Source organism: Nicrophorus vespilloides, unplaced genomic scaffold (genome assembly GCF_001412225.1).
Source record: "Nicrophorus vespilloides isolate i.1.1-1 unplaced genomic scaffold, Nicve_v1.0, whole genome shotgun sequence".
In the NCBI taxonomy this organism is placed as follows: domain Eukaryota; kingdom Metazoa; phylum Arthropoda; class Insecta; order Coleoptera; family Silphidae; genus Nicrophorus; species Nicrophorus vespilloides.
In genome coordinates this window covers 131381-151374 of record NW_017096469.1, presented here as the reverse complement: position 1 = coordinate 151374, position 19994 = coordinate 131381, and the positions used below count along the sequence as shown (strand labels likewise).

Here is a 19994-nt window from a genome sequence, read left to right as displayed (position 1 = left end):
CACATGGGAGTTATAATTGGATTTCTTCGGTAGCTTATTTCCATTATAAAAGTTCCGGAAAGTTTACTGGGATCTAATTATAAAATAAATAGTTAAGCTTCTAATCTGAAGCATTTAATTGCTTTCATTCCGAACGCGGGCATCTATAAATGACACAAGCTCATCAATATATATCTAGATTTTTCTTTTAAATATTTAAAATAGTTACTTTAAAGTTAATGAAACTTTTAAAATATTTTTTTACAATAAAATATATAAATCATCATTATATGCACACTAAAAATTAAATCGATTTAAATGAATATATTTAAATTTATCTATAAAAACTAAACTATCCATTTTATGAAGCAACCTAAAAACTCGCCATTACCGTCGGTAAAATCAAGATTTTTGCCTGGAAGACCAAGGCCAAATACCTTGGGGTCATCTTGGAACGCTGCCTGTACTGCATTTTGATCAAGTGAAGAGAAAGGCCTACCGAGTCACCTAAATGCTCTATTCGCTGACGACGCATTAAGTTGTCAACATCGAACAAGTTGCTCTTGTATAAAACGATCATCAAGTCAGTGTTACTGTACGTCTCCCCGCCTGCAGTCACGCACATCAAGAATCTGTAGGTGGTTCAAAACATGCTCCGAAAGGCCAACCATCTCCGCACTTTCGTGCCAGTTTCTCTTCTTTGCCGGGGCCCTACCTGGGACCTAGGGCGTTCATTGGCCGATGGATGAGACCTTACGTAGGATGTGGATCGTTCCCAGCAGTGCGGTCTTTTTATTATTATTTCACTTATTTGTAACTTGGCACTTTCGTGCCAGTTGCTCTTCTTTACCGGGGCACTACCTGGGCCCTAGGGCGTTCATTGGCCGATAGATAAGACCTTGCGTAGGATGTGGGCCGTTCCCAACAGTGCGATCTTTTGCACCTCCTCGGCGCTAACTCTAAACGGTAGGTCTTCCAGATACTTCTCGAATCCAATCTTGAGAGGCCAGAGAGCTCCAACCACGACCGGAACCACATTGGTCTTTGTATTCCACATTCGCGCAATCTCAATTTCGAGGTCTTTATATTTGCACAATTTCTCGACCTTGATGGCAATGTTTGCGTCAGCTGGTACGGCAACGTCGATTAAGGTGCAGCGCTTTTCCCTCCTGTTGTAGATGATGATGTCCGGTCGGTTAGCTCCTATGGTTCGATCAATTATTACAGCCTCATCCTACATCACGACTACATCATCCCTTTCTACTACCGGGGCAGGCTGGTGATCGTACCAATGCTCAGGCACATGCTGGCCAAGTTCTTTGACTATTGACCAGTGTAGATAACTAGCGATCTTGTTGTGACGGTGCGTGAACTCCGTCGGTGCTAGTACTGTGCAGCCAGCAATAATGTGGCCAATTTTCTTTTTCTGGTGGTAACGGGTATTAAGTGCCTGATCATGGGCTGCCACTATGAGGCTCTCCGTCTCACCCTTGAGTCCAGCGCTTCTCAGCCATGCAAAATTTGTCTCCTTATCTGTCCAGCTGTTTTGTAGACATCGGAGGAACTGTCCATGGACTCTCTCGAGTCTTTCCTGGAAAATAGCTGATTTTAGTCTTCCTTTGCTGTTTTGGAGACTTACGGACTCAGGCTCGAAATATTTGATCTTAATTTCGTTTGCTTGCGAACGCACTTTCGCCTTGGACTCCTCGTGTCTCTTAACCGAGCAAGTATATCTGTCTTTGCTCTCACAGATGTAGTCGGAGAGGCCCACAATTGTGCAATAGTATGCACTCTCAAGCTCGATGGGACCACGGCCGCCACTACTTGTGGGCATGTACAGACGATCCACGTCAGCTTTCGGGTGATGGCATCCATGGATTGTAAGCAGTTTCCTGGTCCATCTGCTGAAGCTCAGAGCCCAACCAGTTAATAATTCCAAAACTGTACTGCTTGTTTTTGGAATTTAATTTCGTACCGAGTACGAGTCTGATCCGGCGATAGTACTCTTTGCGCAGTTTCTTCTTCATCTCCCTGTGCCGAATACCATCGCATTCGTCTACACTCAGATATTTGTAGACCTCATCCTGGTCGAGTTCACGTACTTCGGAATCAAAGTTTGCTATTGGACTGGACTCCAATTTTCCCTTTTTTATTAGGACTCTAGAGCATTTGTCCAGTCCGAACTCCATCGAGATATCATCGCTGATTTTTTTTACTATTCCGATCTCCTGGTCTAGCTGTTTCTTATCCCTTGCATATAACTTAAGGTCATCCATGTATAAGAGATGGTTGATTGTCTGACTATCCGCTAATGAGTACCCCAGCTTTTCTAAATTTAACATGCTGGTAAGCGAAATCAGGGACATACAGAAGAGCATTGGGGACAAGGAATCACCCTGAAATATACCTCTTTTGATGGAAATCTGACCAGTGCCGAGGCATCCGTTCGAGTGGTACAGTTTAATTTCAGTTTTCCATCCTGTCATAGCAGTCTCAATAAACTTTACGATGGTCGTGTTCACTTTATAGATCTTCAGGACTGCTATGATCCAACTATGGTACGCTATCGAACGCCTTCTTGTAATCTATCCATCCCATAGCAAGGGAAACTTTGCGTCTTCTAGCGTCCTCTGTGACCATCCTGTCAACTAGGAGTTGGTCCTTACAGCCTTGTGATCTTCTCTTACATCCTTTATGTTAAAGCGGCAGCAAATTGTTTTCTGTCTTGTGAGTCCTTGCCTTTTGGTAGAAGGAATGTTACTCCGGATGTGAACAAGTCCGGCAGCGCACCTGGATCTTGAGCAGCCTTACTTAGATCCTTTGCTAGGTGGAGGTGTAAAGAATACAAGTTTTTTATCCAGAAGTTGTACACTTTGTCTGGTCCAGATGCTTTCCAGTTGGCGAGCTTTTTAACGTTGCTCTTCGGCTCAGCCAACGTAAAATCATTCCAGCCACTGGACGTTACTGCCTTACATAATTCCGCTTCACGTTGGTATACCTCCTCAGCCGCTGAGAGATCACCTGGAGCTTTTGGTTCTGGATTGCCCGTTCCAAATCTCGAATTCTCAGGCATTTAAGTATGGCGGCTGCTTTAGTGCTTAGACTAACCAGGCGTTTCTTCGCGGTACCCAACCTGCACAGATACGTCGCTGCGGAAGAGAGCGATTTTGTTCTTGAGCCTTGTCTTCCAAGCAGATCCCTCGACAGTTGTGCTACGAGGCCCTCTTGGTTGCACTTCCTTGGCAATCACCGCTGATATTGCGTATATCAGCTGGTTGAGTTCTGTAAGTGAAAGATGTTGTTCATCCTTACAGATCCGGTCCAAGGCCTCGTTAGCAGCTTTGATTGCTTTCCATGTATCAGAATTAGGTCTTATTTTATTAGTACCACTGCGGTCCGTGACACTCAGCATCTCGTTTTCGCAGAGTGTAATTCTGATCTCCTGTTCGACCTTGTGAGAGAGTTCTGAGATTTCCAACTGCGGTGAACAACTGGCTGCTATAAGACTCCGACTCCATCAAGAGAGATTCGGGGACTAGAGAGAGCGTTGTCTCAATAGTTTCAGGTTCAATGGAGGATCTAATCTCCGCAAGAATAGCATCAGTCTCTGCTCTCGTGAACGATCTCTCAATCACTCGCCGCTGGGTTGCCAGCTTGTTAGGGTCGATGCCCGGAAGGAGAAGACGGTTTCTTCTTCTCTAGACTTCAAATGTTCCTTTTGTTTTTGGCGCAGGTAAATTATTGATGATCGCATATTATTATTATTATTGTTATTTTAAAAAAAATAATATTATGAAAATATTAAAATTAAACAAAAGCATCATATCAGTTCATTTTTTATTCCAGAGAGAGCAAACTAAAGAAGTATCATCATTAGTAGATATAAAATAAATAAAACTTGTGGAGATATCAAATAATATAAAGTATAAATTGAAATACATACATATAAATTGGTAACAAAAAAAATAAATATTTGACATAAACACTTACAAACTAGAAATTGTTGCCAGTTATATATATCATATATCAATGTGCGATTCTTGAAAGTCAAATGAACTGAAAAACATAACATGGAATATTTACAGAATGTGTCATTTATTGATACATAGAGTATATACTTTATTTTGTAATAGTTATGCGGCAGTTAAGTAAGTTTAATTTGGCTTTTTTGATAATCATTTGATATTGGCACAATTGTATCGTGCTTCTACGATGCATCCTATTCATAATATTTATTGTGTGTTAGTAGAATCGAGACAAAAAAATCAGTCGGCAATGTAATATGAGTTATAGTGCGAAATCGAACCTCATCTGCGAATATGGCACGATCATCTAAACGTAAGGAGTATTCATCCGCCAAAAAAAAACAAAGAAATATAAGAAAAAACTAATCAAAAAAACATTTGTACACGTGTAGTAAAGCTTATACGCATTTGTAGTATTAAGTATAAAGTAAAATCAGGCAAAAAATCAACGAATTTCTTAGTGAAAATATACAATACAATTATCTCTTTACTCTATTTAAATATTTATATATAAATATACTTTTTTCAATATTTTTTTTTTGTATATAGATCTATGAAGACTAAAGACTAAATAAATATAATATTTAGATCTGTTATATCATATAATAATATTCATGTGTGTTTTCCTTATTAAGACTAGTCTACCCTCATTACTCCAGCATTTATACGCTCTTCTGAAACATCATTTACATGTAATTCTATCGCCCCAAGTTTGAAACACTCGAAAATTATTAGAACGCTTCGTACGTTTCAAACCTGGAGAGGTTTAAAAGCGAATAAAATTATTATTTTTTTTTAATAAAACAAAGTTGTATAACAATTATGGCGAGCTTTGGAAGATTCGAATCGATTAAAGCTTGAGTTCGTTCGCGTGTCGTTTACCCTTTGTACCTGACCGATCTGCTGATGGAGACCAGGAGGATTAGGGAGAAGAGTAGGCCCACAACCTCAACTGCGATGACGGTCACGCCGACGATGATGAATGTGATGGCATTGGTCTTGATCACTTGCACCACTTTATCGATGCATCCCTCGCCGTAGATGACTCTGGTGTTGATCTCGCCGCCGGCCTTCAAGACTTTCGTGGCGTCCCTGCAAACTTGGACATCTATGCCTTCGCGACAACAGCTCTCGGGGATCGAATAGAAGAGAGGATCTGCGGATATGCCGACAACAACCGGTTTGCTGCCAATCCAATCACTGGGTCTCTCAGCTCCGCAGCATTGAAGCTACAATTATAATTCATTTTAATAATCACTCATTCTGGAAGAATTATTTAGATATATTTTACCCCTTTTTGGATTGTGTCGAAAGCCATCCTGCGGCTGTCCACGTCAGCGTACTCACTCTGAACAGTGTGCTTCATCGTACTTTGTACCAGAGGCTCTAAACTTTCGGCATTTATATATCCCCATACCAGTGTAGCTATTTGAGCTACCAAAACGACCAATAATATACTGAAGAACTAAAACAGAAACAAAGTTATATATTAATATATTTAGAAAATGAAATTCGTAAGAAACTACAGAAATGCACATATTACAAAAAGTAAAATATATACACTTGTTTGAAAATATTAAACTTGCCTTATCTGACACCAATACATAAATTACTGAATATTAAGTTGCTACATATAAACTACAAATTATTCAAAAATAATGTAAATTATATTAGTTTACTTATTATTTCATTACAGCAAAATTTGGCTGAAACTAGATTGTCAATAATATGTTCAGAAACATACTCATTCAACAGTGAGAATACATGAACATATTACACTGAAAATGAAAATATTAATTGAAAATAAGCAATAATAAAACCCTTTCTAAACTTGAAAAATTTGTTATTTTACTTGAAAGTAAATCACTTATTATGCAACTACCAGAAGATGTTAAGAGATTATTTGTTCACTATATGTAGTATCAAGTGGATATATCCAATAACTAAGCTAATAATTGGGTCGCAGTACAACTACAAAAAAAAATGTTGGGTCGCGCGGCAACAAAGTTTAGAAACACTAATCTAGAATACTATAATAGAATAGAATACATTTATATAAACAAATAATATTTGTTGTAATGTATTGAATCTAAATTTAAGGATTGTATTTGTATAATAAATATAAAATGTTATTACTTTAATTTTAATCAAACTTATTTATATGCTGTAAAAAAGTTATGAACGTTTTTTTTAAATATTTTAAATATAATTTGAAAATAAAAAATTCAAATAGAATTTATGCATTGGCATAATGTTTTTATAATTAAAGAAATAAATAAGTTGTATAAAAATAAATTATATTTTTTCTTGCGTTTTAAGTGGTTGCTTGATATTGTAGCAATCTCAACATTACGACGCAGCAAATTTAAATATAAGAGTTTTCTACAGCATACGTAATATGCAGAAAAAACTAAAATAGAAAGGCTTACTAATAATACTGAGTATTTATTATTGGTCACAGAGGCTAGCGTATTTGTCTAATAATAAAACCATTTTTAAACTTGAAAAATTAGATATTTTACTTGAAAAGTAATTCACTTCTTAAGCAATTACCAATCTGGAATAGAATACATTTATATAATCTAATAATATTTTTTGAAATGTATTGAATGTAAATTTAACGATTGATTATTTGTATATAATAAAATAATCACAAAATGAAACATAATCTGCAAATATAAAATGTTATTAGTTTAATTTCAATCAAACTTATTTAATGTATTACTATGTAGTACATAAAAATAGTAATCATAATAAATTATCCTTTTCTACTACATTTTTTTGGTACAGTTAAATTTCAGTTTCAAATTCGATTAAATTATTGAAATTATATTTAGTGTAATCTATAACACTCTATTTTATAGAGCTAATCAGGGCAATTATGAATACCCTCTATCCTTTATCCCCCATAATAAGATATGTATTACGTTTATGAAAATATACCGTCTGTTACTATTTGTCCCTTGGACAAATGCCCAGTTTGCACATTCGGTAGCGCCGACTCTGGAGTTAATAACTTTATTGTTTTATAAGATACTTACCGAGACCAGCATGCATTGCGACTCTTTACAGGACCCGCAGCATCCAAGAAATGAGACAATAACCAGAAGAGCTCCGACCGTCAGCAGAATGTAGGTTCCTATGTAGTAATTGTTGGGGTCTTGGGCCATCGATATGTAGAAGGTCGGATCGAGGAGCATCCATAATGCCAAAGCGACGATGGCTAATCCTAACAACTACAACAACATCAAAAACAAAAGTTATAACAGATCAATTGTAGTTCAAATTGATTACAATTAAGGTAAATAGTGGAAACTGATATGGAGAATTAGTTGTATCAGTGAAATATTCACTAAATATTTATACGATTTTTATCAGTGAGCGTATGATCCTTGTAGGAGTAAAATTGGGTTCAGTTGTTTTACGGCCAGCTACCGGTGAATATACCCAGACGGGCCTGCATATCGCAGAACGAGAAAGGTAAATAAATAAGAAGTTCGACTGCAGATGGTGTTCCTCATGTAGGTATACACTGGTTTATTTATAACACGTGGGTGTTGTGTATATAGTAGGCTCGGAGATTACTCACACCTATGATGCAAGTTTTATTTTCAATACGAATGCTACACCAAAATACACATTCAATCTGTTGTCTCTCTTTCTTTCGGTTGCACTGCATAGGCTCAATTACTATTCGTACACATTATATAAACTAAGCCGTGCCGAATTTACAATTTTAATTAGGTAGGTGTTTATTGCCAAACGAAATCTACATGATTGTTTGCTCTATGCCTACTCATTTCTTTTGAAACACAAGTAATTATCAGATTTAATGACAAATCCAAATTGTTAAATGATTTGCATCTCAAATAACAGAGTTAATTAATGCAACATTTAAGTAGAACATTCCTAAATATCTACATTCGTAATATGTTACATTAAAACTATTATAAAGTCGAAATGAGAAATTAAACATTTGGTAAAGAAAACAGTCATATTTTTAATAGTACTTGTAGTTTAAACTATCAACATATTAGTTTTAAACACAAAATATTAGTTAAAAACAGTGATTCATGAAATATGATTCATATAAAACCAAATAAAACATGATTTTAGTACGTATCATATTTCTCATTGCAATTTAAGTCCATTAGCTAATTAAAGTTTCACGTCTACGAAAGTTAAGCACTATAGTTAGAGGATAATAATTGGATAAACGCTGTAACCAATGCTTATATTAAAAAATATATACACGTATTTTTTAAATTTAAATAATATGAGCTAAGAAAGTAATTGAATTGCAAATCACAATAGTTTCCCAAACGAAATGTAAATCGTTGCTCAACCTTGACGACTTGAATCTTTGCGTGTTCCTTATATTTTTACCACTTGTTAATTTCTGACCTACGATTAGTCTAAATATAACAAAAACAGATGTTTCCATTACTACTAGATATTTATATAACGACCGTTGTTTGGCTAACGTAAACTTGCTTTTCATCGGCACCGAAAGATATCGATTCATCTCCAACATTCAATATTTTGATGCGATTCCATAGACCGGCATTTCCAGACGCATCGCATATTATTGGAATCATCATTTTTATTTATAACTTCGCGCTTCAGGATAAACTTTTCTTTTACTGACATAATCGTTTAAAGAATAACACAGCCGAGATGACACAACACTACTAATAGATTAAAGTAATTTTTTATTGCTTCTTTAATTGAACTTTCATTACTCAGTATAAGGAAAACTATACATTCTGTGATCTATTATCCTTAACTTACCGTCTTAAAAAACACTTCCCAAATTTATGAGACTATTTTTAGAAGAAAAAAATATTTATATAAGTCAATAAGATTCACCCTAATTCTAAATCGATTTATATGCGGAAGAAGGTGTCTAATAAATTACCGAAATATATAACAATTTAGTAATCGAAAAAAAATCTCATCCAATATTAGAAGTTATTGATTTTTATATAATAAAATGAACAAAACATTTCAAAACTACTACTAGTAATAACAAACATTAACATGAATTAACTGTCAATTATGACATTTCTACGTTATAAACTTATTCTTAATCAATAATGTCAATTGATTAAGAATAACTTCAACAATTTTTATATTTAAATCGTAACGTTTCAAATAATAATGTGTGGTAATCAATTACTATGTACGTTTTCTTAATTGTGTTCTATTCTATGAGCCAATTATATTTGACCCGAAAACTTTTACAATATATACAAATGATCAATTTTGAACACTTAACTTCAACTACTACAATTTTCTGCAATAGAAAATCACAATTTGTTTAATATTTTAATCGTTCTTTGGCCATTTTCATATCGAATCTAAATGACCCGAATTGCAAATACTATTCATTAGAACTCTTGAACTTTCGTCATACTTTTCACAACAATCTGACAAAATTATCGTTTAAATTATACATTTATTATTAACCTTCCTAAACAAAGAATGAATCATTTTTTTTACATAAACCTTTTTAGGTGCGCTAGAATTAATTAATATTACGTAATTTAATTGCTTATAAAAAATGTAGACAACAAAAACGAAAATTGCTCTTTCCGTCCAATTTGTTTGAAATATTCAATAACATAATATGCAAGACTTAGGTCGATAACTAACATTATTTGGGCTTATTCTTATTACAAATAATTATCATTTTCTCTCAGAATTGATTACGATTATAAACAGATTTTTATAGTAATATTTTGTCATATTTATAAATAAAAGTGTTGACAATTTCACTGTCACGGACGAGCAATGTGTGAGTTAATAGGATTGCATTCCGCTGCAATTGGTGGAAAGTTTATTGATCCACAGTCAAATTGGAAACGTGCGATTGTTTGTTTTTTCCATCCATCTCCGGATTTGTTTACGAATGCAGGCAGCAATGTAAATATTGATGATGTCACGGTCGAAATATGTTGTATTTATATGGTAATGTTTGAATGGATGGCATGTTTTTATTTGTATTTTATTCACTGTTATTGTTGTTTACATAATGGTTTGCAGCAGTTCTTAGTGCTGCATTGCATTGGGAGCAAATAGAGCAAAATGGCGAATAGGCCAGATCCCTGGGAATAGCGAAACCGGACTCTATGTCTATGAATGGTTTGTTTGATGGATATAATGGGATTTGTCACTGTCGTCCACTGGTACTCACCCAAAACAGGAAGTTCAAGATCACCAGGAAATATTTCGCGAAGCGATAACACATCGTCCCAATTAGATATATTCTCACTCCAGGGCTCCCGACGGGTTTTTCACTCACTCGGCTCAGAAATAGAAATGATAAAAACAGAGGCCGAGAGAAGAAATAGGTTCGGATGTTGTGTGCTGTTGGTGTGCGTGCACATGTATGTGGGCATCAACAGGAAACTACGAACGTTTCCGAATCCTTCTTCGGGGAGCAGAGCGTGCCTTCCCGAAAAGAGAAAGGACAAGCAAGGGACACGAATGGAAAACGACATGCAAACGTTTTATGAACGGGGGGGGGGTGGCGGAGGGATGGAGACGTGAATGCAAAATCGATCCGTGATCCGTGACGTCACGCTTTTCACCCAATTTCCACTGATTACGTCAGCCCTATTATCTTTCCGACCCGAGCTGTCATCGTCTTATGTCGGTTGTATTTTTAGACGACGACAGTGATTTCACTTGGGATTTATTATTCATACGCTATTACATCCGTTTCCTCTCTTGAAGCTTATTGTTTAGAAATATTTCATACAATTCTTAGAGGAATAACATAATATTATTATCATGAAGACCGCGATTGCAGGAAAACTGTACAATTAAAATATAATTCAAAATAAAATTTAAAGCATTATAAATATTTTTATTAATAAAATATTGCAAATAATGATTGTATTTTTTAAATAATTAAGTAAATTAAATGCACAATTAAAGAAAATAAAATGTCATTAAACAATTAACTAATCTACAAAAATAGAAGAATGTGACACGAAAAGATAAATATTCTAATATCTATGCTGCAAAGTTTATAATTTGACCAGCGAATCAATATAAAAATATCAACATATTTTTTTAACTAATATGTTTTGAAAGTGTGCCGCGAAAGCTTATAGATTTAGGTAAAAAAAAAAGTAGAAAAACACTGTTTTTTAACCAGTCGCTATCATTAATTTTACTTCAGAGTCAAAGGTAAATACCTAAAGGGCCGCATGTTTATCCACCACTGTTATATAACAGCGTTTCTCAAGCACTGCCATACCGCGACTCTAATTTAGTCGGTAGGCAAAAAGTTTCAAAATGTACAGCTTCATTTTTACAATACTAATAATAATAGTAATGTTATATCGGTCCACCTAAAAAATGCACATATTCCGGTCAGAAGTAAATTTTAAATTGATAAATTATGTTCTATAATATGCCGGCAATCGAAAGACACATTTGGAAAAAGTGAATTGATATGAACCATATATATTAAATAAATTGAATAAATAAAAGCATATATAAAGGTAATGGAATAGTCTTCATTAGTAGCAGTATGTTAATAATATAAGATAATTATTTTTATATAATTTACCTAATTTCACAAGGAATCATATTTCAAGTGTACACATTTTTTTCACATTGTGTTATCGTTGAATATACATGTATCAACTTTGATTCTAGTTTTTTTTACATTCCTTTAACCACTTCAGACATTACAATGTACACTGGTTTACTAGTTCAAAACCTAACCAGAAGTACAAAAATATGAAATCGAAGATAAAGACTTAAAACGAATACAAATAATACTAATATATAATGCAATCGTGTTTTATTTCGAGCTACAAATATTATGTTTTTTGTACTCTGAATTCTTAAATCACACCAAATAAAAAAAGGTTTTTTTTTTAAAGTCTGAAATGGATTATTTTTGTGATATTAATTTTCAAATCGTAGAGTCTATGAATTTAGCTACATACAAATTTTGCATTCCTACCGTTTTAGAATCAATCCCTATTTTCTCGAACTACCTAGACGTTTAAAATTATTGATTTTGATGTGTTGGCAAGATATTTCACATTAGTAGCGTCCGAAACGGCGTCTTGTCCAGCTTTGACAATAATTCATTATTAGAACACTACAATGTAAGCATATTTTAAATACAAAAATATGATCAAGTAGTTAAGAAAATAATAATAATCACATTTCAAATCAATAAAGACAGAACTTTTATATTATGCGATATAAAATATTTATTTTTATATAATTATTTAGAAAACAATATAATATATTGTTTAAAAGCAGAAAAAATGGCATTTTAGTAGAACAGAGATGATTGACATATAACATATGCTTTATCAGTGGCGACTAGTGATAATAGAAACATGTGGGGCCGGGGGCCAAAAACCAATTAATTTCTTTTAAGTAGTTTGTCAACTTATTAATGAATTATTAGGCTAGATATGCAAGCATAGATGAGAGACCCTTATGGGTTTACAATATTTTTTTTAACTTTATTAGTGAATTTGTGAAATACCTTAATTAAATAAGTCATATTACATTGTCAATGTCAAATTTTTAACCTTTTTTGGATAGGAACCTTGACCAGGGACCATCTTCAACCTATGCCTAATTCTTAAGTACAAGATTGATGATCATGAAATATAAAAATACTCCAAAGATTTACTATAATATCTTGTTAGTTATAAATACATCATATTTCAAACTAAATTTTATGAAATGCTCTTTTAACCAATCATATAAAATAATTATTTTATTATATATAGAATTATATTATTAATTTTGTATACAAGAACTATTTTATTTTAAAACTTTAGCAGCAGTACTTTACAGACCGTTGACAGTTGACGATTTCAAACTAACACAGCTGAATGGGCTATTAGGTAACCATTAAAATGACAAAATCGGTTGAAAACAGATGTTCTTTTTTTTTCTGAGAAAATCATAAAGCTTCTCCTACATCTGGGCCGGCTTTCTTTATCCTCTTATCGATTCAAAGGAATATATTACCATATTATAAAATAGCTTTCGGTGCGGCACCCGTTTTTTTCTTCATTTCTAAAGATAACAGAAGCCAGATTGTTCAAGAAAGGTCAACTATGATTATTATGTATAAATAAAAACTTTAAGAGACTTTGTTAGGTAAACTTGTATTTCATGCAAGATTATAAACCTTATAAACCATAGTATAAATTATTATTAATTTTCATAATAATAATAAAAATCTTTATTAGTCACCAATTGTAACCAAAGGGCTATCGATCTAAGTCTTTCCGCCCAATATTTTAATATATTTTCAGTTTATTTATATTCTCATGTCTTTCCATTTAATTTTATTGAATTATTTATAATCATAATCAAATCTACTCAATTAAGAATTAAGTGTGTATGTTTGATTGTCGATATAATATAAATATTTAATTATTTTAAATAAATAATTGAAAAAATATTTTATTTTCAGAAGATTTTCATACAAATGTTCACACTTTTTACCAATGTATTGTGTCAATGTGTAACACAAAGGCACTACCTCTGTTAAGGTGTCACTCTACCTGTCTTAAGAATATTACAAATACACTAGTTTAATCCATATAATAAATAAATATAAACTTCATAGCACAGCGTAATATTTATTTATAAAAATGTTTAAAGTACTTTACAGCAAAATCAATCAAAAAGAGCAAGATTTGTTGATTTACTTTATTTATCCAAGTTTATCTTCTATTAATATTCAAACTTAATCTTTTCATTTCGTTAAATAAGTTTAGTGTTAATATTCAGACTATTTAATAAAATATAATTAACCTTATAATAAATAAGTTTCTGAATTGTATTTAATAGTTCAACTAATAATTATAGATTTTTTTTTAACAAATTCTCTGAAAAACTATTGATGTCAAAGAGTCATTGACCTCAATGCCTTCTGTGCATGTTCTTTGTTTTATTCATATATATAAAGTTGTGCATGTTTTCAGTTAATCTCTAACGTTAAAATTGTTTATTTTATGTTGTTCGAATACAATACATATTTCTATAAATTAAACAATTTAAAATAAAATTCCAATAGGATTTCTTGAGAAAAAATTAAACACATAAACTGTACTGTATAAACTAATCAATGTTATTGTCTTTTTATATGATAAGAATTTTTTATAGAACTTACAAAATGTATTTATTCATTTCTTGGAAATGCATTTATATTTGCATCTTTGTTATTGCATCAATAAATAACGAATGCTTGTTATCGCAAATAATAACGCTTCCATTGTTTCGATGCATTTCTGCTTTCCATATAGATGTATTCATGTAAAATTCAAAGTAAATCATTTACATTTGAATATTTATCGAATGTGCTTTCAATTTTTATTTCTAATAGAATAACGAGTGAGCAGCCTGGAGTAAGTAGACTCGCTCGCGTTTGCGCAAGGGCTAGCGTTTGTCCCATAACAAAATGGACACCGTTTGTTGTTTGTTTAATGAGCTAGAAACGTGCGTGAATTGGAAAATGTGATTTTCCTGGACTCCCTCGCGTTCTAATCCCGTACAGTTTCATTTACAAGTGACTGTATATTCGTTTATGTGAGTTGTCACAGAGTGTAACGCTACAAGGATGGCCGAAGAGGAAGACGAGCTCCTGAATGAGATCGCCGCTCAGCCCCACGCCGCCTCTCCGGCCGGACAAATGATCCTCCGAATGCACCGACATCTCAAAAAACCAACCATCGAAGCCCCGCTGGCCGAGGTAAGAATTAACATTCGGATCCCATAAATTGCGCAACGAAACATCAATTTTGGTGTGGCCTTGTTCCAGGAGATGCTCACCTATTTGAACTATTTGCGAGAGTCCCAGGTCTTTCTGAACAATGGCATCATGAATTTTAGCTTTGCTGAGGGCGCTTTGCTTATACAAATAGCAGCACAGCTTTACAGCAGGAAGGTTGACTTGCTCTGGAAGTCAGTGATTGAGTACCATGAACACATGGCCAATTATGAGGAGTGAGTGTGGTTTCCAATTGGAATATAATTTATCTTATATACATCAATTTACTCTCCAGACCAACTGAAGACAATGCCAGGGAAATGGAGAGAATACAAGAGAGGAAAAACAGATATTCAAGGAAGAAGAAAGTTCCTGAAGTCCTTCCTGAAGCAGCTGAAAATTTGCCACAACCACTTGTTCTCAATGGTTTACAAACACTTAGGCAATATCCTCCACAGACATCAGAAAATCAACAACTGGATGAAGTACAACTACCAGATCAAGTACCACAAGAACCAGAACCCATAGTACAAGCTAATGAAGAAGCACCTGTAATGTTAGTTGTCAATCACAGTTTAAATGAAAATTATTCAAAAATTGATTTTCCTATTATAGAGTTGCAGAGCCTACACCTCAGGAAGAACAGGAGGAAAACAATGTTAATTTACCACAACCTGAAGATGTTGCTGAGGTGGTGCCATTGGATCCTGAAGTACAAATTAAGCAGGAGATGCAGGAGTACATAGACAAGGCATACAGCATGTGTCCAAAGGAGGTTCATGCTAACCTCTTTCAAAATCTTGCCAGTCTGGTATATGATGTTAGTAAGTTCGAAGCCCAAGTTTGAAACGCTACTATTTGTATATTTTATTTATATCATTTTCTTCTTTTTTTTTAGTTGTTCTCGACGACGATACTACGGTCATCGTCACATCGACTCCGCGGAAAACCGTCGATTCGCATAGCGACGTAGAATCTGGTTTCTTTGATCACAGCGATATTGAATCGGTTGTGCCCAACGGAGATAACAGAACGACGCCAATAACACCGATGCTCTTTTCTCCCGTACCGGATGAGTACTATGCTGAAGACAGAACGACTGTTGATTATCCCGAATTGGCAGAAGAGGAACAGAAGAACACATCTGAAGAGCAAATCATTGAATTGGAAACATCAGCACAAGACGACTCAGGAATATTCGGAGATAATAATGTTACTGTGGAGGAGGTTGTGTCTAGAGCTTGCAGGAAGGTATACTTATGAACAATTATATCCACACAAATATGTTACCTTATATAACAGTGTTAACACACATTTACTAGTACTATTAATATGGTCATATTGCGTGTTCCAGAGAACTTCAATTATTCCTGTATTTTCCGAGATAAAGATACCGAAACGTAGGAAGGTGCTGTGCAAGAAATCTCTGACTGTTAACTTGAAGTCATTTGAATCGTTCTTTTCTAAGACTTATCAGGCAGAGAGCGGCGAGGGAGATCCGCCGCCGTTTGTAGATGATTCAGACTCTGTTTCGGATTCTGATATTTTTGTAATAATTGACGACGACGATGATGGTGATGATCACAATAATATCCACGAGGTAAGGGAAGTGACGATCAAGGAGGAATCTAGCGACGAGGCACCAGCTTTGATGGAGTGCACCGATGAGCAGACAATAGAGTCGGAGAAGAATGATGATTTGGAGTGTATGAAGATTAATTTCGATTTGAGGATAGCTGAATTGGAGAAGGCTCGCGTGGAACAGAATAAGATAATGCAGGAGGAAGCTAGGACGGCCGAGGAACAGGCGAAGAAGTACCGCGAATGGAGCGAATTCATCAATGAGAAGATTGGCGAAGAGCAGGAGAACGATTTCGATATTCATGCGGAGGGATCGAAGATTATTGAAAGTATCGGCGAGGTAGGCGATGTGAAAAAATTCGCTGAGCTGGCGGACGGGAATTCGCCTCGGGACGTATGCTGTTCCTTTATAGCCATGTTGGAATTGGTAAATAAATGCAACGTAGAGTTGGACGGCACAAATCCGGGCGGTTTAGCCAACGACACATTAAAGCTTAAGTTAGTTTCCAAAGATAGACATCACGAATCTCTGTTGGGGTATAATGCCCCCTCAGAGTTAAGCTACAGGGAGAACTTGGCCAACGTTGCCAGGTCCAGGTTCCAATTTCAACACACGCGCCCTCTCGACTTGCCCAGCACCAGTACTGGGTATCAGGCCAAGAGACCCAGGTATTAATATTTAATTGCTAAACAAACTAGGTGTCATTCAGTTACATAAGCTTCTCAGATCTCAAAGTATTCGTACAAATATCAAGAAGAAAAAGAAACACCAGTCACTATTACTTATTTCATCTGATGCAATACATTTATTGTTGCGATAGCGAAAAGTAAATCATTATTTTTTTTAAAGTAAGCCAGATTTGTACAGTATTTATGAATGATGCAATTCCCCCATCGCCTTATTTAAAAAGAAGCGAATAGATTTTATTGAAATTTCATATAATTTCTCAATGAATTGAGTATAATTTTAGATTAAATTTAATTTTCAAATATATTTCGTTCGTCAAATATTGCATTGTAAATGCTACGATTCGAACGATTATAAAGTATTTTTGGTACGCGCTGAGGGTAAGTAAAGATAATTAATTTCTGTGATTTGTTCTTTTACAATAATTGTCTAATAGTACTAGATAAGGGTCTTAAATTAATTTATGAATGTGTTCTTTGATCCGACGGTGGTAAAACTATTGATTGATTTCTTTTAATTCTAATGCAACACAACAATTGATGTAACGATTAATAATCGATTAGCTTTAAGTTATTGTATTATATATCAATTATAACAAATGAAAAATATATATATGTTTTACTGTATATAGATAGAATTTTGTTTTCTAATGTTTAATAAAAATCTAATATGAAAAATGTAATAAAATTGTTTTCAACGGGAAACTATTCCGCTCAGTGTTATATTTTGTTACAGTTTTAAAACTATTTACTCGATGCCAGCATATGGCAGATTGTAGATAATAAATTTATTAAAAAAAATATATATAAGTGCTGATTAATCAGAATAAAATAGAATATAGAAGTTGACTTTTTTCGTTTCCTTTCCATTGTTTTATTTGATTAAGTCATTAGTTTCTTTTTTAAATATATTTTCCTTTTAGAAAATTCACAAGTAAAAAACGTAATAAACTTACGTAAACTCTTCGTCCACAAAAGTACTCAAGATATTGTTTTACCTTAATTACTTTTTATGTTACTTTTATATAATTTGTAACCGTGTACAACATTGTAAAAAAAATATATTTATGTGAAAGTATTGTTAATTTTTTACTTAAAAAAATCTTACCTCTGAAACATTGATATAAATAAGTTCGCTGGTCGCTTATTTCACACAAACCCGATACGAGACAAGAGCGTGAATCTCTTACCCTAATAAAAAAAAACGCCGAAAGAGTTGCAGAAATAGAATGTCCGTAAATTTGAAGTTGTTCATCCTATTCATCTAATGTTAAGTATTTCTTTTAGTAAAGACGACTTCCTTGGTTCAATCGATAGTTCAAAATAGCAACATTTAATCATTATTATCATGATACAATATAATTGAACTTTTTAAAAGAAATATATAATGAAAAAACAATCGAAAACATTAATAATTGTCTGAAACAATAGCTTTCCAAAACACGAGCAAGAAAAGATGTAAGAAATTTATTACATTCAGTAATTTTTCTGTGGTAGATTTAGAGAACTCATTGGCAACAATACTAAAAAAAACAAAATTAAAGAATGTCATTGAACTTGTTTACAGTGAAAATTATCCATATTTTGTAAGAAATGTTATTGTTAAAAGGTTTATTGAAAGAGAAAATAGGCATATTTCGTTCATAAACTAAAGCAGTCGTATATCAAAGCGACTTTATTGTTGATTTTGAGGAATTTGACATGGTAGATTTTTTCAAAACTTGTAGGATAAGGTTATTATAATTTTTTGTTTGTCTTAGAAAACACTTTCATACGAATTCACTCGCAATTGTCCGGATGTTACCTTTGTTAGGTATATATTTGCTTTTTTACTTAACATATTCATTAAATACAAATATGATTATAAAGGCGATAGTATTTGATTTACCNNNNAAATAACATATCTACACTATGAAGAAATCATTTATTTATGAAACGTTTCAAATCTAACTTTTTATACCTCAGAGAAGCACTGTGCAATTTATAACCATTTGATAAATATTCTAATGTTCATATATATTCTATTTTCATCACCAACTTATGAATATTTTCAATTTTTAAAATTCATAGAAATTGAATATAGCTTAGATAAAAACTACTGTAACTATGTAGAAGCTTAATAATTAAAGATAATAATACTGATATCATCAAAAAATGTGAACATATATTCTTATGAGATAGTAGCAGGCATTTTTGATTTCCATTTGCTTGGCATAAGTTCGTCAATGCGCCTATTCAAGAATGAAACTTTACTGCTCAAGCTAGAAACTGTCCCATCCAGATGGGACTGTCTTCTCCACTGCAACTGAGGCAGTAACACCTCTGCCTGTGAAATTCTTGATTCCATGTTCCTGAATTTCTGCCGAACAGCATCCACATAAGCATCTTGCAGCAAGTTGCTCTCATCTAAAGAAACAAAATAAAAATAATACAAAATTTGTTTATTTCTGGTAAATATATAGACAGCACTCACTTGCCAGAGATGTAGCTGTAATATCAATGATGAAAGGGCTAAAATATTAAATCATGAAACCCTCTTCAAAATGAACAACAAAACAAATACATACCTTTGAGTGTCATCTTCATTCAGCAAATTCATCATGGGAACAAGAACATAATCCTTGTTCCTAATTTTTATCACTTTGGCCTCATCTTCAGCAATACCAAAGTACTCTCTCATTCTCTTCTTCAGCATAGAATACTCTATTCCACTTTCCAACTCCAGTTCATCAGCTTCAAAGTCTGGTGAATCTAATAAATTATTGAATTATTACTTTTTATTACTAATATTCAAAAAATAAATAATACCTGATAGATCGAATCTTCGAACTTTCACTGGAACATGAATTAATTCCATTTTCGTGCCTGCTCACTTACAATAAACAACAATAAAGTCAATAAGTGCTCTGACCCACCGGTATTGCAGAGACCTGCGCGTAACGTCAAAACGTGAC

General features: G+C 33.7%; 4 protein-coding genes across 5 annotated transcripts; 1 reads left to right on the top strand and 3 right to left on the bottom strand.

Moving 5' to 3' along the window:
* Positions 1 to 856: 856 nt before the first annotated feature.
* LOC108557085 lies at positions 857 to 2465 on the bottom strand. Its single transcript, XM_017913468.1, has 3 exons — positions 1984 to 2465; positions 1218 to 1925; positions 857 to 1148 (listed from the first exon to the last, which is right to left on the bottom strand). Exons 1-3 carry the CDS (start codon positions 2463 to 2465, stop codon positions 857 to 859), a joined length of 1482 nt encoding a protein of 493 aa, XP_017768957.1.
* Positions 2466 to 4588: 2123 nt separating this feature from the next.
* On the bottom strand, positions 4589 to 10398 carry LOC108557083 (leukocyte surface antigen CD53-like; the record flags this gene model as incomplete). The annotated part of the gene is made up of 4 exons (XM_017913466.1): positions 4589 to 5233; positions 5296 to 5469; positions 7046 to 7240; positions 10201 to 10398. Coding segments are annotated over 4 exons (918 nt in total), but the record flags the coding sequence as incomplete, so codon positions are not given.
* A 1659-nt stretch (positions 10399 to 12057) lies between these two features.
* On the top strand, positions 12058 to 17607 carry LOC108557094 (titin-like). 2 transcript variants are annotated; one of them, XM_017913480.1, is made up of 7 exons: positions 12058 to 12136; positions 14606 to 14754; positions 14824 to 15008; positions 15068 to 15328; positions 15388 to 15596; positions 15671 to 16023; positions 16127 to 17607. In XM_017913480.1, exons 2-7 carry the CDS (start codon positions 14623 to 14625, stop codon positions 17027 to 17029), a joined length of 2043 nt encoding a protein of 680 aa, XP_017768969.1. In that variant the 5' UTR covers positions 12058 to 12136; positions 14606 to 14622; the 3' UTR covers positions 17030 to 17607. The 2 variants fall into 2 exon arrangements, with proteins under 2 accessions (XP_017768969.1, XP_017768968.1); XM_017913479.1 differs by lacking the exon at positions 12058 to 12136 and having other exon boundaries at positions 14403 to 14754; positions 16127 to 17606.
* Positions 17608 to 19023: 1416 nt separating this feature from the next.
* On the bottom strand, positions 19024 to 19971 carry LOC108557096. Its single transcript, XM_017913482.1, has 4 exons — positions 19849 to 19971; positions 19608 to 19791; positions 19514 to 19551; positions 19024 to 19446 (listed from the first exon to the last, which is right to left on the bottom strand). The coding sequence occupies exons 1-4, from the start codon at positions 19895 to 19897 to the stop codon at positions 19211 to 19213; spliced, it is 507 nt and encodes a 168-aa protein (XP_017768971.1). The 5' UTR covers positions 19898 to 19971; the 3' UTR covers positions 19024 to 19210.
* Between the last annotated feature and the right edge of the window lie 23 nt (positions 19972 to 19994).

Coding starts and splice junctions, on each gene's coding strand:
- LOC108557085 (XM_017913468.1), bottom strand. CDS start 2,465: ATGACAGGATGGAAAACTGAAATTAAACTGTACCACTCGAACGGATGC. Junction 1,926..1,983: donor AAGAAGAAACTGCGCAAAGA/GTACTATCGCCG, acceptor AAAAACAAGCAG/TACAGTTTTGGAATTATTAA. Junction 1,149..1,217: donor AGGGATGATGTAGTCGTGAT/GTAGGATGAGGC, acceptor CATCTACAACAG/GAGGGAAAAGCGCTGCACCT.
- LOC108557094 (XM_017913480.1), top strand. CDS start 14,623: ATGGCCGAAGAGGAAGACGAGCTCCTGAATGAGATCGCCGCTCAGCCC. Junction 14,755..14,823: donor TCGAAGCCCCGCTGGCCGAG/GTAAGAATTAAC, acceptor GCCTTGTTCCAG/GAGATGCTCACCTATTTGAA. Junction 15,009..15,067: donor CACATGGCCAATTATGAGGA/GTGAGTGTGGTT, acceptor TTTACTCTCCAG/ACCAACTGAAGACAATGCCA.
- LOC108557096 (XM_017913482.1), bottom strand. CDS start 19,897: ATGGAATTAATTCATGTTCCAGTGAAAGTTCGAAGATTCGATCTATCA. Junction 19,792..19,848: donor TCGAAGATTCGATCTATCAG/GTATTATTTATT, acceptor ATAATTTATTAG/ATTCACCAGACTTTGAAGCT. Junction 19,447..19,513: donor TACAGCTACATCTCTGGCAA/GTGAGTGCTGTC, acceptor TTGTTTCTTTAG/ATGAGAGCAACTTGCTGCAA.